Raw genomic sequence first — 12,543 nt, 5'->3', positions numbered from 1 at the left:
CACATGCTGCGGAGCAACTAAGCCCATGCGCCACAACTACTGAGCCTGCGCTCTAGAGCCCTCGAGCCACAACTACTGAGGCCTCGAGCCACAACTACTGAAGCCCGTGCGCCTAGAGCCCGTGCTCCGCAACAAGAAGCCACCGCAATGAGAAGCCCACGCACTGCAAAGAAGAGTAGCCCCCGCTCGCCGCAACTAGAGAAAGCCCATGCGCAGCAACGAAGACCCAATGCAGCCAAAAATAAATAAATTAATTAATTAAAAAAAAAAAAAGACGGGGACATTTGGAGGGTTGGCAGGTTTTCAAAACCAATGAACAAAAGTCCACTAAACTCTGCCTTTATTGGGATTCAGATGGGGCTCAGGGCCGTTCGAGAGAAAGCGTTTTCAGGGCTAAGAGAAAGCGTTTTCAGGGCTAAGTAAAAATCCTGGACTTTTTTTTTTTTTTTTTTTTTTAATAGGCCACTCAATGTGGACAATGGGTTTCATTATCTGCTCAGGGATCTCCTTGAATTCCCACTGATTTCAGATTCAGCACAAAGTTCATTAATATGGCTTTGTGTGCCTACAAAGGCACGGAATTTGATCCTGTTTGTAAAGGGCCTTTAAGATGTAAAGTACCAGGGCTGAGCCTTGCCTGGCAGGCACCTTAGTGAAAGAAGCCTTAGCCTCGCAGGAATCCCAACCCGCTCTTCCAGGTCTGTACTGGGCCATGGGGACAGACTGGGAGGGCGAGGAAAAACTCTAAAGCCGTAAGGGTTATAGTTGTAAAAAGTCAGCCTAAGTTTTTCAAGTCGAAACTGGCCCCTCCCTGTGCTCCCCAAGGCTCTGGTGTGACAGGCACTGGTGCTGGGGCAGGCCCAGTGGCCCGGTGCTCACTCCCAGTGCCGGATGGCACGTCCCCACTGCCACCTGCCCGCCGGCCACTCTGCAGAGCTGGGCTGTCTGACTCAGTTGCTGTTAGCCATGTGGGGCTATTTAAATTTAAAATTTTAAGTTAAGTTAAAATTTAAAAATCAGTTCTGTGGTTGCTCCAGTCACATCTCAAATGCCCGTGTGTCTCATGGCCACCATGTTGGACGGGGCGGGTCTAGATCAATTCCTTCCAGCATCCCCCAAAGCTGTCAGCATCCTTTCTCCATTTCTCACCTCCCCTCCGTTTTGGAAACCCCTCTCAAAACCCCGGGAGTTTATCACAAACAGCACTCCAACCCTCTTCTCCGACCACTCATCAGCTCGCACGGCCCTTGGAGTACAAGGAAGGACCCACAGGTGCAAGACTCCCCTAAGTGGACAGCTGGCCCCCGCCCCTTCGGTACTCACAGTGCATTTGTGAGGCTTCTCCCCCGTGTGCCTGCGCATGTGCACTACCAACATGTACTGGGCTTTGAAGGGTTTCTGTTCTCTCGAGCAATCTAGCCACCGGCACACGAACTCCTTCTTTTCTCCATGGATATGGTCGTTATTTATATGCTGGAGTTTGGAAAAAGAAAGAGAGAAATAAAATGGAAATGTACTACTCTTTTCTGAAGGCAACAGAATGGAGTGTCCCAAATCCCCCAACCTTAAGTCCTAAAGACTCCACGGTACCTTTACTATATTGCAAACCTTTACTATACCTTTACTATATTTAGGATGTTTCCTAAGTAAATTTGCTCTTACTGACTGTGGAGGGATACTTCCTAACTTGTAGGAGTGACCCGGATTGAAAGAAGCCTGGTGTCCCAGAAAAAGTCCTGCAAGGGCATCAGAAGAGCAGAAACGGGGTGAGACACCCACGTCCGCTCTGGGCCTCCGTTATCTATCATCGGCCAAGTCGGGGTCAAGGTGAACTGACCACAGAGGTGACCTCCAGCTCTCACTCCCTCCAGGCCTTGGGTAGCACCTTGGGTTAGTGCTGTGGCTCAAGACTGCAGAAAGGGCATACACACACACACACACACACACACACACACACACACGTCTGTAACAAGGACCAAGAAAATCCAAAGCACTTTTTCAAACGACACTTTAGTTCCAATTAGTGGGCTCACCCCTTTGATAAGAATCACAGAGAAATGCCCTTGATATTGAAGGTGAAGGCCAGGCGATCGTCAACAAAACTCTTAGTGTCTGAGGGCCTTTGCTGTTCTCATACACAAATTAAAGGAATGGATTCCCTAGTTTCTAAGGTTCTTCCCAGCTCTAGGATTCTGTTAGTTCGGTTTTTAAAATGAAGATGAACTTCCCTGAATTCCAATTCAAAGTTTTAGGATCAATTTTTTAATAGAGTTCCTTGGATTCATATGTCAAATGTCCTACAACTAGGAGACACATGAAATCTACAGCAGCGCCAGAGGAAGAGATGGCTCTTAATCTGGACCAAATTCAAGTCTACTCCAGTAAGATGAGTCTGTGATTTTAACGTCCAGTCACGGATGACGGAGGAAGCTTGTGCTCTAGGTTGATCCTGTTGTTTTTATTCTCTGGCCACTCCATACTTTATTTGCCTTAATTCAAGGCCTTTGTGAGTCCTTTCTCCCACATAACGTGGAAACATATCACTAAAAAATGTGTGCAATGAGAGAAACCTCCTCTGGGTTCCCTGAGCCCCGTAACAGTGACATGACGTTTAATTACTTTCCTGCGTAGGCTCTGGTTCCTAACTGAGTGGTCTCTGGGGACCTGGTGGTAAAATTCCACCATCACTCGACCTTTCTCAGCTATTCCACGAGGCAGCTGGCTGCCGCAGGACAAAAAAAATAAAAAAATAAAGCAGTCTGTTGTGCTGTTTGGGGAGTTTATAAAACTGGATGCGGGCAGAGAAAAGCAATTGCTGTGTACTCTCCTCTCCTAGAACAGCTCTCAGAAAGCCCGAGAAACAGGGGAGAGCGGGTGACACAGCCCAGGGCGCAGGCAGACAACTAGGATCCTTTTAGGCGCTCTGAACACAACGAGGAAACCACACAGAATCACTCAGGTTCACGACAGCACCCCAACCCCCGGCAGACAGACGTGTGTTTCTTATAAAAAGCCAACTGTCCTCAGTATGAGTGTTTCTTAAAAGTGATGCTGGGAATAAGTTCATCTGTATCATTTTTCTAGATTCCACATATAAGTGATATTATACAATATTTGTTTTTCTCTTTCTGACTTACTTCACTCTGTCCGACAAGCCTAGAGACACAGACATAGAAAACAAACATGGATACCAAGGGGGGAAGGAGGAGTGGGATGAATTGGGAGATTGGGACTGACATACATACACTACTGTATATAACATAGATAACTACTGAGAACCGACTCTGTAGCACAGGGAACTCTACTCAGTGCTCTGTGGTGACCTAAATGGGAAGGAAATCCAAAAAAGAGGGGATGTATGTATACGTATATCTGATTCACTTTGCTGTAAAGCAGAAACTAACACAACATTGTAAATCAACTATACTCCAATAAAAATTTTTTAAAAACGTGGTGCAGGGGCACATACGTGGATGAAGAGAACAGATGTGCCGGCCAGGGGGTAACATGCCATCTTTAAATTTATGCTTCGAGAACATGTCTGCACCTGTTCACATCACCCAGGATTGTCCCAGATGGGTGCTGGAGCCCAATCTTTAAGCCCACATGATACAGAGAGGTTCTATGAATTCTCCTTTCCAGGCAAAGCAATGAATGATCACACAAGTCCACTCCATACAAATTGCTCTTGGTTCAGTTTTTTTCTAAGTTATTAGGCATCGAGCTTCCTGGATGAATAGGCATGAAAGAAAATGAAGGAAGGAAGGGAGGGAGGGAAGGAGGACGGAAAGAAGGAGGCAGGCAAAGTTAAAACTGGAAAACGGTCTGAGAATTTGGGCTGAACCTGCTGCTTGAGTCACGACCCACACCTTTCAGTTTCATATTCTCGGCAACTGACAGGTGGCACCGGTACTCGGTGGGTCCTCCGTAAATATTTGTTGGACTGATTGGCTCATGTGAGAAACTGAACTTTCCCTGGACCAGAGAAATTACACTTGATGCTTTTGCCTAGCTTACTTCAAATGCATTTCATCCAGAATCCGTACGGTAAGATATTAATGTAGGTGTTATATTACTTTAAAATAATATACCATCAAGAATTCAAAAGGACTTGGATGATTTGAATGATAGCCCAGTGAGAACCCCGTCTTGCCGGGGAGAATAAAACAAATACTCAGCGACTGCCAACATTTCATTCATCGCCCACATATTGACACGTATGTACTGGGTACCACTCCACACCAGGCCCTGTACTGGGGAATCAGACAGACCTGAGTCTTGCCCTGAGGAAATTACAGGGCAGGGACATGGAATTACTGGAGGGACACGGATAATGGCTTAAAGGACTATAGTACAATTACAGTTGTGATCAGCGTTTTGAAGGGAAATAAGAGAGTTTTAGAAAAACAATTAACAGGAGGTCCCAAATCCGCGGGGAGCACCAGAGACCAGGGTTGGCTTCTCCAATGAAGTGGCATTTAAAGTAGGACCTGAAGGATGAGTGGAGACTTGGCAGGTGTGCAGGTAAGGGTGTGGGTGGGGAGAAAGATGGACGGAAGCCCCTGGAGAAGGACAGAATTTGGTGCCTTTGAGGAACAGGGTGAGGAACACGCAGGGCAGGAGAGGATGGGCCAGGCTGACGCAGGAGGCTTCCAGCACTGCCACTGCTTGCTGTAGTAAGAAGGCACGAGTTTCCAGGGGTCCAGTGGATACCAGTGAGGTAGCCAAGCTTGGGCCCACCTAAAATGCAGAGTGCTGGGTCAGGTGTCCAGCAGGGAGACTATAGGATAGACCCCTGCATAGAACTCAAGTGCACCGGCCACCAGAAAGCCAGCACTTGGACGCCTGCCCCAAGCGACCTGGAGTCACTCAGGGGAACGGGGATGACCAACAGGGAAGCACCACCAGCAGCTAGTGAAGCAACGGACCCTGTCTCTTGCCCTCCCCATCATGCTGGAGGGAGCCAGGCTCTAGGAGGAGAGGGGAGAGGTCCCCTCCTGGATGGGTGGCGTGGTAGGGGAAGAACAAACAGCCTGCCAGCCCCCTGGAGCTGTGAGCCCGGCTGGTATAGGGAGGGGAGGCTCTGAGTGGATAGCAGGTTGGAGGTTTAAATCGGACAGGACTTTAGTAATCAAAAGTGGCTGAGACGCTGTAGAAGCTGCCGACCGGGGTGTTGAAGGATCTGCCACTGAGCTGGGAGGGGAGAGCTGACAACAGGCTGATGAGGCCAGTGACTGGAAAGTGCGAACCATTTCAGATTAATACCTGGCCAAGCTGCATCGGCCTTGGCCTCTGGGATGGTATGTGAAAACCCCAGTGGCAGGAATCCAGTGCCCATCAGTAAACACAGCACCCCGCCTTGTCTCCATGTGGGGAGGGACAGGCAAGGAGCTTCTCGGGACCGTGGAGGCAACCTCACTTTCAGAAAGGTTAGCACCTTGGGAATTTTCCCTTTCTGCTCCGTAGAGTAGACCTAAGGCCTGTCTAATATGCTTTTGTAATTTTCTGAAACCGCTCTTGACCAACTTGGATTGAGATTACGAGTTATTTTACTTTAAATGAGATTCTATGACCTCAGCCAGCAGGGAACAGGTCTACCTTCCTTGTCTTTAGGGTCCAAATACTGAGCACAGACATAATCGATTACTTCAAAGAAACACAGAAATCTTTCTGCTTATTTAGGTTATTTATTTATTCATTAAAATATTTACTTTATATTGGGGTATAGCTGATTGACAATGCTGTGTGAGTTTCAGGTGTACAGCAAAGCGATTCAGTTATACACATACATGTATCTATTCTTTTTCAAACTCTTTTCCCATTTAGGTTATTACAGAATATTGAGCAGAGTTCCCTGTGCTATACAGTAGGGCCTTGTTGGTTATCTATTTTAAATATAGTATATTTAAATATGTGTATATGTCATCTTGCATCTTTGAGCTTAAAACATTTCCCGAAGCTAGATTTCAGGTGAAATTTACAATTCTAAGAAATCATAGATTTTGCACGTCCAGATGTCCTAAATATTTACTCTGCTAAAAAAGCTGCTTTGGTCTCTGCAGTGGGGATGCTCATGGAGGGCTCATCTTAGGGCAGATCTTATAAAACATGAGCTTGGAGGTGGGGGGGTGGGTGCATTGGAAGATGCCCCCCAGACCAAGTTGTGATAAGCTGTGTACCTTTGGACAATTCACCTATTCGGGCCTTAATTTTTCTCGTCTGTAAAATGAGCGTGATGAACTCCATCAGATGTCCACAAACTTTTTCTGTAAAAAGCCAGAGAGTAAATATTTTAGGCCTTTGCAGGCCGGAAGGTTTCTGCTGGGGCGGCTCTCATCTGCTGCCGTATCAGGAGAGCAGCACAGACAGCACACGGTGCAGCTGTTTGTTTATGGATGCTGAAAATCTCACGTATCCTGGGGTATCCGTTACATTTTTTGCTAATTACTTAGAACTGTAAAAATCATTCTTAGCTCATGGGCTGTACAAACACAAGCAGTAGCCAGATTTGGCCTGTGGGCCATTCATTTGCTCTCCCTGAACTAGATGACTTCAAAGTTTCCTTTCTGGGCTAACAGAGCCCTTGACGTTCTCGGGCAGGCTGGCTCTCAAGCCTGAGGAGGTAAAGTTAGAAGGAGGTATGTTTCGGCGCCAGAGCAAAGAGAAGGCAGTAAAAAGGAATAAAAGTCAGGGTCCTGGGATAACACGAGGGGAGGGAGACAGACAGACGTCCCCCTCTACATCATGGTCCTGGGACTGGATGGAAAAAGCACCCCTTCTTGTCTCACCAAAACCCTAGGTAGTTAAGAAGAGTCGTACACAGCGAATTCTTAACACTCAACAAACAGGTCGGTGCCCTGGGACACTGGCCTGAAATTCGATGGGCCTGTGTTTATTTGTGGTTTCACTGAAAATTTGCCTTCCTGGCAGTGAAAACGTTAATCAAATATATAAATAATTTAATTGGAGGGAAAATAATGCATGATTAAATTCCAAACTAATCCAACACAAAGACATGCAATTTGCCAGAGGCCTGAGCGCCAGAAAGAGATAGATGGTGTAAATTACGGCGGGGGACGCCAACCCTCTCCACGGGGCCAGTCCGGACGCTCCCTGTCTGAATAAAAAGGGCGAAGATGCCAGGACCAGGCAACCCCAGAAAGGCTGAATCCAGACTCTGAGCTTCCCGATGAAATGGGATTGATTGTAAGCATTTGCCCCAGGAAACTGATGGCTGATGGAACAAATAAAACATCTCAGGAGCCCACAGCCAACCAACCAAGCTGGTATTTGGCCATCGTGACCATGTTTGTAGCAAGATGAGCTAAGACCCAGGATTCCTGTCTCTTGCACTCTCCATGGAGCTTTGGGGGCAGGGAGAAAGGTGGGGGGAATCACTCCAGTTGGCCTGGCCATCGGGGAAGTGGAAAGTACATCTTTGTTTTCAGGACTTCTCTCTGGGAAGCCCAGCCCTTGGCATCAACCTCGGAGGCTGCAGTGGTGCAGGAGGGAAACTGAAGCTTTTCTTTTACTAGCAGCAAAATGGAAGCCCACAGTGGACTTCACTGGGCTAATCAGGGTCCTTTCTTCTTGCTTCTTTTTGCACTCTGAGTTCAGAGCTGACGGTTCGTCCTCAGTCTATTCCTAATCCTTCAGATGAAACACACACATGCTGTTCATCTATCCCCGAATGTTCACTGCTCCCCAAAGAAAGCTGCTATTCAAGCAGTTTGTGAACCTTGGAAGCACACTTCTGCTTCCTTTCTAGCTCCCTCTCCTTTGGCCTGATTCCCCACCGACTCCCACCCAGAAAGCATTGTCCCGTGGATGGGCGAGCATTCTCCATTCTAAGCGACTTCCTCGGAGGAGAGGCTACAGCATGGCTCAGAGGTGTGTGTGGAAGGTTTGCACAGCCCCGTTCACACTCTGCTGGGCTAAGGTTAATCAGCAAACACCTTGCTGTTGCTTGCGATTCATTCTCTAAATAAGCCAGGCTCCTTAACGTCAAGAAGGTAAATTCCTTCCACTGTTGTAATGAAAATATTACAGTTAAACACACCTAAACACAGTGAAGGCAGGAAATGTAAAGCTTTAGACTCAACCTTCACCACCATTTCCATACGGCCCCCCTGGGCATATACATTACACACCAGTCTTTCTGTCAGTATCTACTGTTTCTCAAATAACACGGAACTTTTTCACCAACTTAAAAGAGTTGCTACAAGGTTAAGTTGCCAAGATTTTCACAGCACAAGGTACATGTAAAAGCAAAGAGTTACGGTCTTTAGAAAAATAATGTTCAGGTAAATATGATCTCTCTCCGCACACCAATGTCGTTTAACAGAACTTGATCGTTTGAAACTTCTCAGGATTGGCTCAGGAAGTATGTTAAGAAAGGCTTCTATTTTGGCATGGGATGGGGTATCAACAAGTAAACAATTTTAAGAAAGCTCAGTTTTCAACTGGTTTCCTGACTTTATAATATAAATCTATGACTAGCTCTTGACTTAGTAGCCCAGAGATTTTTCTGAAAAGGAGAAAGAAGGAAAAACAATTTAGAATCAAGTACATTCAAACTGATTCAAGGGAGAGGCTGAAATGCTTTGCCTAAAAGAAAACTCTCTACAAGAATCCCTCAAAACTTTCTATCTGAAAGGTGGCACACACCTTCCTGTTTTGTGTATTCTTTGACACACGTAACATTTGCAGAAGTTTTACAACTGTCATGACATGGATTTTATTAGGGAGAATCTGTGATAGGATTCCTTAAGGCTTTACTAGGCAGAAGTGAAAAAAGCAGGAATCAGAGACTATCAGGGCTGAAACAGGCCTTTTATCTCAATATGCACTTTAATTTTAGATAAATAAAATAATTTAAGTGGTTTCAGTGGCACGCAGCATTCTTCCTGACAGAATATTTAAAAAGCTATAATCGCTTGCTGTGGGAGAGATCTTCATGAAGACCTCACAAAATGACTGTTTCAATTCACACTGGCTAATAAAAATATCCAAGTATCTTTCAGTTTTTGATCTAAGTATAAAATTATACAGAAAAACATCAAAAGGACTCAAGAGTTTGGGTACAGAACTGCACTCTCTTCCTAAAAGTAGAATTTTTTCCTATTTCTGATCTGTGAATATTAGAAATTAGGGTGATATAAAAATTAAAATGTGTTTCTTGGTTGAGAATAAATAAATATATGTGCTTCTTCGTTAACAAGGAGTCCCTCTGACAGTTATTAAAATCTTGTTTCTATCTATGAATTTGTAATGAAATTATTTTATTTTATGGGTAAGAAAGGCAATGTTCTTTAAAAAAGTTAATGTCTGGACGAAGGGCTTCACAGTGTTGAATTTAGAGAATGGAAACCAACTTAAAATACTGCCCTCACTCCCATCCCCACTAAGGTAAGCTAGACAGTGGAATTCCATCCATTGTTCACATTTAGAAGTAAGCATGAACCTTGGCAACATTATGCTAAGGAATGAAGTCAGTCACAAAAGGACAAATATTGTATGATTCCATTTATATGAAATGCCCAGAATAGCAAAAACCATAGAGAAAGTAAGTTAGTGCTTGGCTATGGCTGAGGAGAGATTGGAAGATGGGGTTTCTTTCTGGGATAACAAAAACGTTGCAAAATTGATTGTAGTGATGGTTACACAACTCTGTGAATATATCCAAACATGCTGAGTTGTTGTATTCCTGAAACGGGTGAATAGCATGCTGTATGAATTATAACCCAATAAAGATGTTACCATCCCCTCCAAAAAAAAAAAAGGAAAACCACAGAAGTAAGCTTGGTGATGGACTACTCTGGTAACAGAGGAAATTGTTGGGGAAAATAGGAAAAGTGGTCGAGGAAAAGCCAGGTTGGATCTGCTCCCCCCAGGGCTGTATCTAGGGTTTGGGGCTGGTAAATGATTTCCCATGGAAGCAAAGGGTGCATCTTAATCAGAAGTTATATTCACATACACACACAATCCACAGACAGATTGAGTGAGAGTAGAACATATTTTTACGACACAATACTTCCTGGTGGATTTTATACTAGCCCCAGAGCTAACAACCTGAGAACTTCACTTACATGACAAGTTTCTCTGAGTAGCCCTTCCTCATCTTTCAAGTTGTAAAAATGAGTAGAAAGAAGGAGAAAATTAAACTTTGTGCAGAGTTGTAAACAAAACAAAATGAAAACATCGTACGCTAATAGGTAAATTCATATGTATGTTCAAGGAATTTAATGCAAAAGAGCACATGATGGAAAAACTTATTTTTCTAACGCATGCTATATGCTAAGATTCACTAAATGCTCGTGGAAAATTCAAGCACGGGTAATTCAGAACCTCTACATTTTTATTTTTGTTGTTACACTGAATTAGAAAATCACTAGGTATAAATGGATAATCTGTGATATAATTTATCTAAGCTGATACCCCCTCCCCCATAAGAAGTGCATGTGTTACTGGTTCAAACTCAAGTACACAGAATAATATACTGGCTTAATATTAAGCCAGTATATTAATTAATGATTAAGATGATCTAATATTAAGGAGATTTCAGTTTTTGAGAAGAATGTTTAAAAAGAAAAATGTATATATTATTGATTAATGTTACTGATTTCACTTAGGTAAAAAGAAAACGTTCTCATTCTTGAAAATGGATTAAGGGTCTTCAATTCCTTGTGAGAACTAAAGCGCTCTTTCTCTTACAATTTTGCTCTCTGAATTCTGAGTTATTTTCCTAAAACATGAATGTAATTCTCTTTTGAGAGGGTTCTCTTACAGTTTAATAAGGTGGCTTTTGTTGAAGAAGGACTCAGAATTTCTTTTCTTGGAAGAGCTGAGAATCCCACTGAGATTTTAAATAGAGATGTAATGTGGTTTCGTCACACCCTCCAAGCTTCTAAGACTCTGTTTACATCACTTCTCAAGTTACTGGGCACATTTAATTATTTATCTTATTCTTCTAAGTACCAACTTTTGTTTTGCCCCAAAAGACAATAAAAACACAATCTCTCCCTAAGCAAATTGATTGGGGGCCTGGTTAAAGAAAAAAAAAAAAGAATCCGAAGAGTGAAGCAGGTAAGGATTGAGTAGTACCTGTTCTAGAAATAATAAGAATACTACTCATTCCAGACAGGCAAGACAATTTCAACTGTGTAATCATGGAATGAAATAATTTGGAAAACCGGTCTCTCCAAAAGCATCTTCTATTTCATCTCTTTGCGATGAACAAATCCACCAAACAGTAAGTGCCAAGCTTTCTGACCAAAGGTGTAGCTCCAAAACAGAAAAGGCCAGAATCTCTGGCAAAGGCCCCACCTTCTGTTCCTCAACCATCTCCTAGGCTGAGAAGAATGGCAAGGACAGGGGATCCAGGGAAGGTGGTCGTAAAATGCAACCTCTCCCAAGGACCAAATGAAATCAGTCACTCACATGTAGGAGTCATTTCTAAGAGTCACTGTATCTGGAAAGCATTACCATCCATGGCAATGGCATTTATTGCCAAACAAAAGATTTCAGAAGCCGAATTGTGTCCTAGAGCATTAAAATCCTTCCACCTTGTGGGCTTGGATTTCTGCCACAGACAGAAAGGAGGGTTAATGGGTGGTTTCTCCGTGTACTAAGAATTCCAACTAGTATCTACATAGTAGTTACACCCTGCAACTTATTATCACAATAATTCTTCTGTTATAAAACTCTGAAAGGTAGGTTAGATAGGTGCAATCATATAATTACAACAGCACACCTTGCACTTTTAATGTGAGGAGCTTAATGTTTTCACACACACACACACACACACACACACACACACCACACCCCCCCCACAACTAGACTCATTTTTTTAAAAGTCTCCCTGAATGCAAAGGTAGATACAAACTCTTCCTGTTTGTGATATAAAATATTAAGAGTACCATTATCTAGAGGCATACAAAGTATTAGCCTTTAATTACTTCTTAATTTTTATTTATTTATGTATTTATGTATGTATGTATGTATTTTCTGATCAAATCTCTTTTTAAAAATTTTTTTATTGAAGTATAGTTGATTTACAATGTTGTGTCGGTTTCAGGTGTTCAGCAAAGTGATTCAGTTACACATGTATATATCTATTATTTCTCAGATTCTTTTCGCGTATAGGTTATAACAAAATATTGAGTACAGTTGCCAACTTTTTAATTTTTATGATCGCAGCAACCACCAGGAACTGCTGTTTGGAAAGAGCCTAAACATACAGTACGATTATGAGAAAATTCAAAACTCCAGAAAAAATAAAGGTGAATTAAAGATGCGATTTGACTTTGACTCTTCACTACCCTTATAAAAGCAACCGTGTTCCCTCCACTCAAGTCTGATTCTGAACATTCCAGCAATCAGCCCCTGAACCAGCATCCTGTTTTGTTCATTTCGATGTCATAATTTTAATGGCTAGAATCTTTGTGAAAGTAATAACAAATGCAATAAAACGTATTTGGATTTCAAATCTATTTTTAGTATCTGGAGAAGAGTCAAGTATCTTTTGTTTTAATGAAATCCTTT

At 43.2% G+C, this 12,543-nt stretch overlaps 1 protein-coding gene across 6 annotated transcripts in view; it reads right to left on the bottom strand.

Moving 5' to 3' along the window:
- GLI3 (GLI family zinc finger 3) overlaps positions 1-12,543 on the bottom strand; it is a 282,524-nt gene that overhangs the window by 13,590 nt on the left and 256,391 nt on the right. For all 6 annotated transcript variants that reach the window (XM_082473399.1, XM_082473401.1, XM_082473400.1 and 3 more), the window contains one exon: positions 1,324-1,473. In XM_082473399.1, the coding sequence (XP_082329525.1) occupies positions 1,324-1,473 (150 nt within the window). The remainder of the gene's footprint in view (positions 1-1,323; positions 1,474-12,543) is intronic.

This window comes from Balaenoptera physalus (genome assembly GCF_965194825.1).
Source record: "Balaenoptera physalus genome assembly, chromosome: 8".
In the NCBI taxonomy this organism is placed as follows: Eukaryota; Metazoa; Chordata; class Mammalia; order Artiodactyla; family Balaenopteridae; genus Balaenoptera; species Balaenoptera physalus.
The sequence above is the reverse complement of the archived record's forward strand: the minus strand, read 5'-3'. Positions and strand labels throughout refer to the sequence as shown.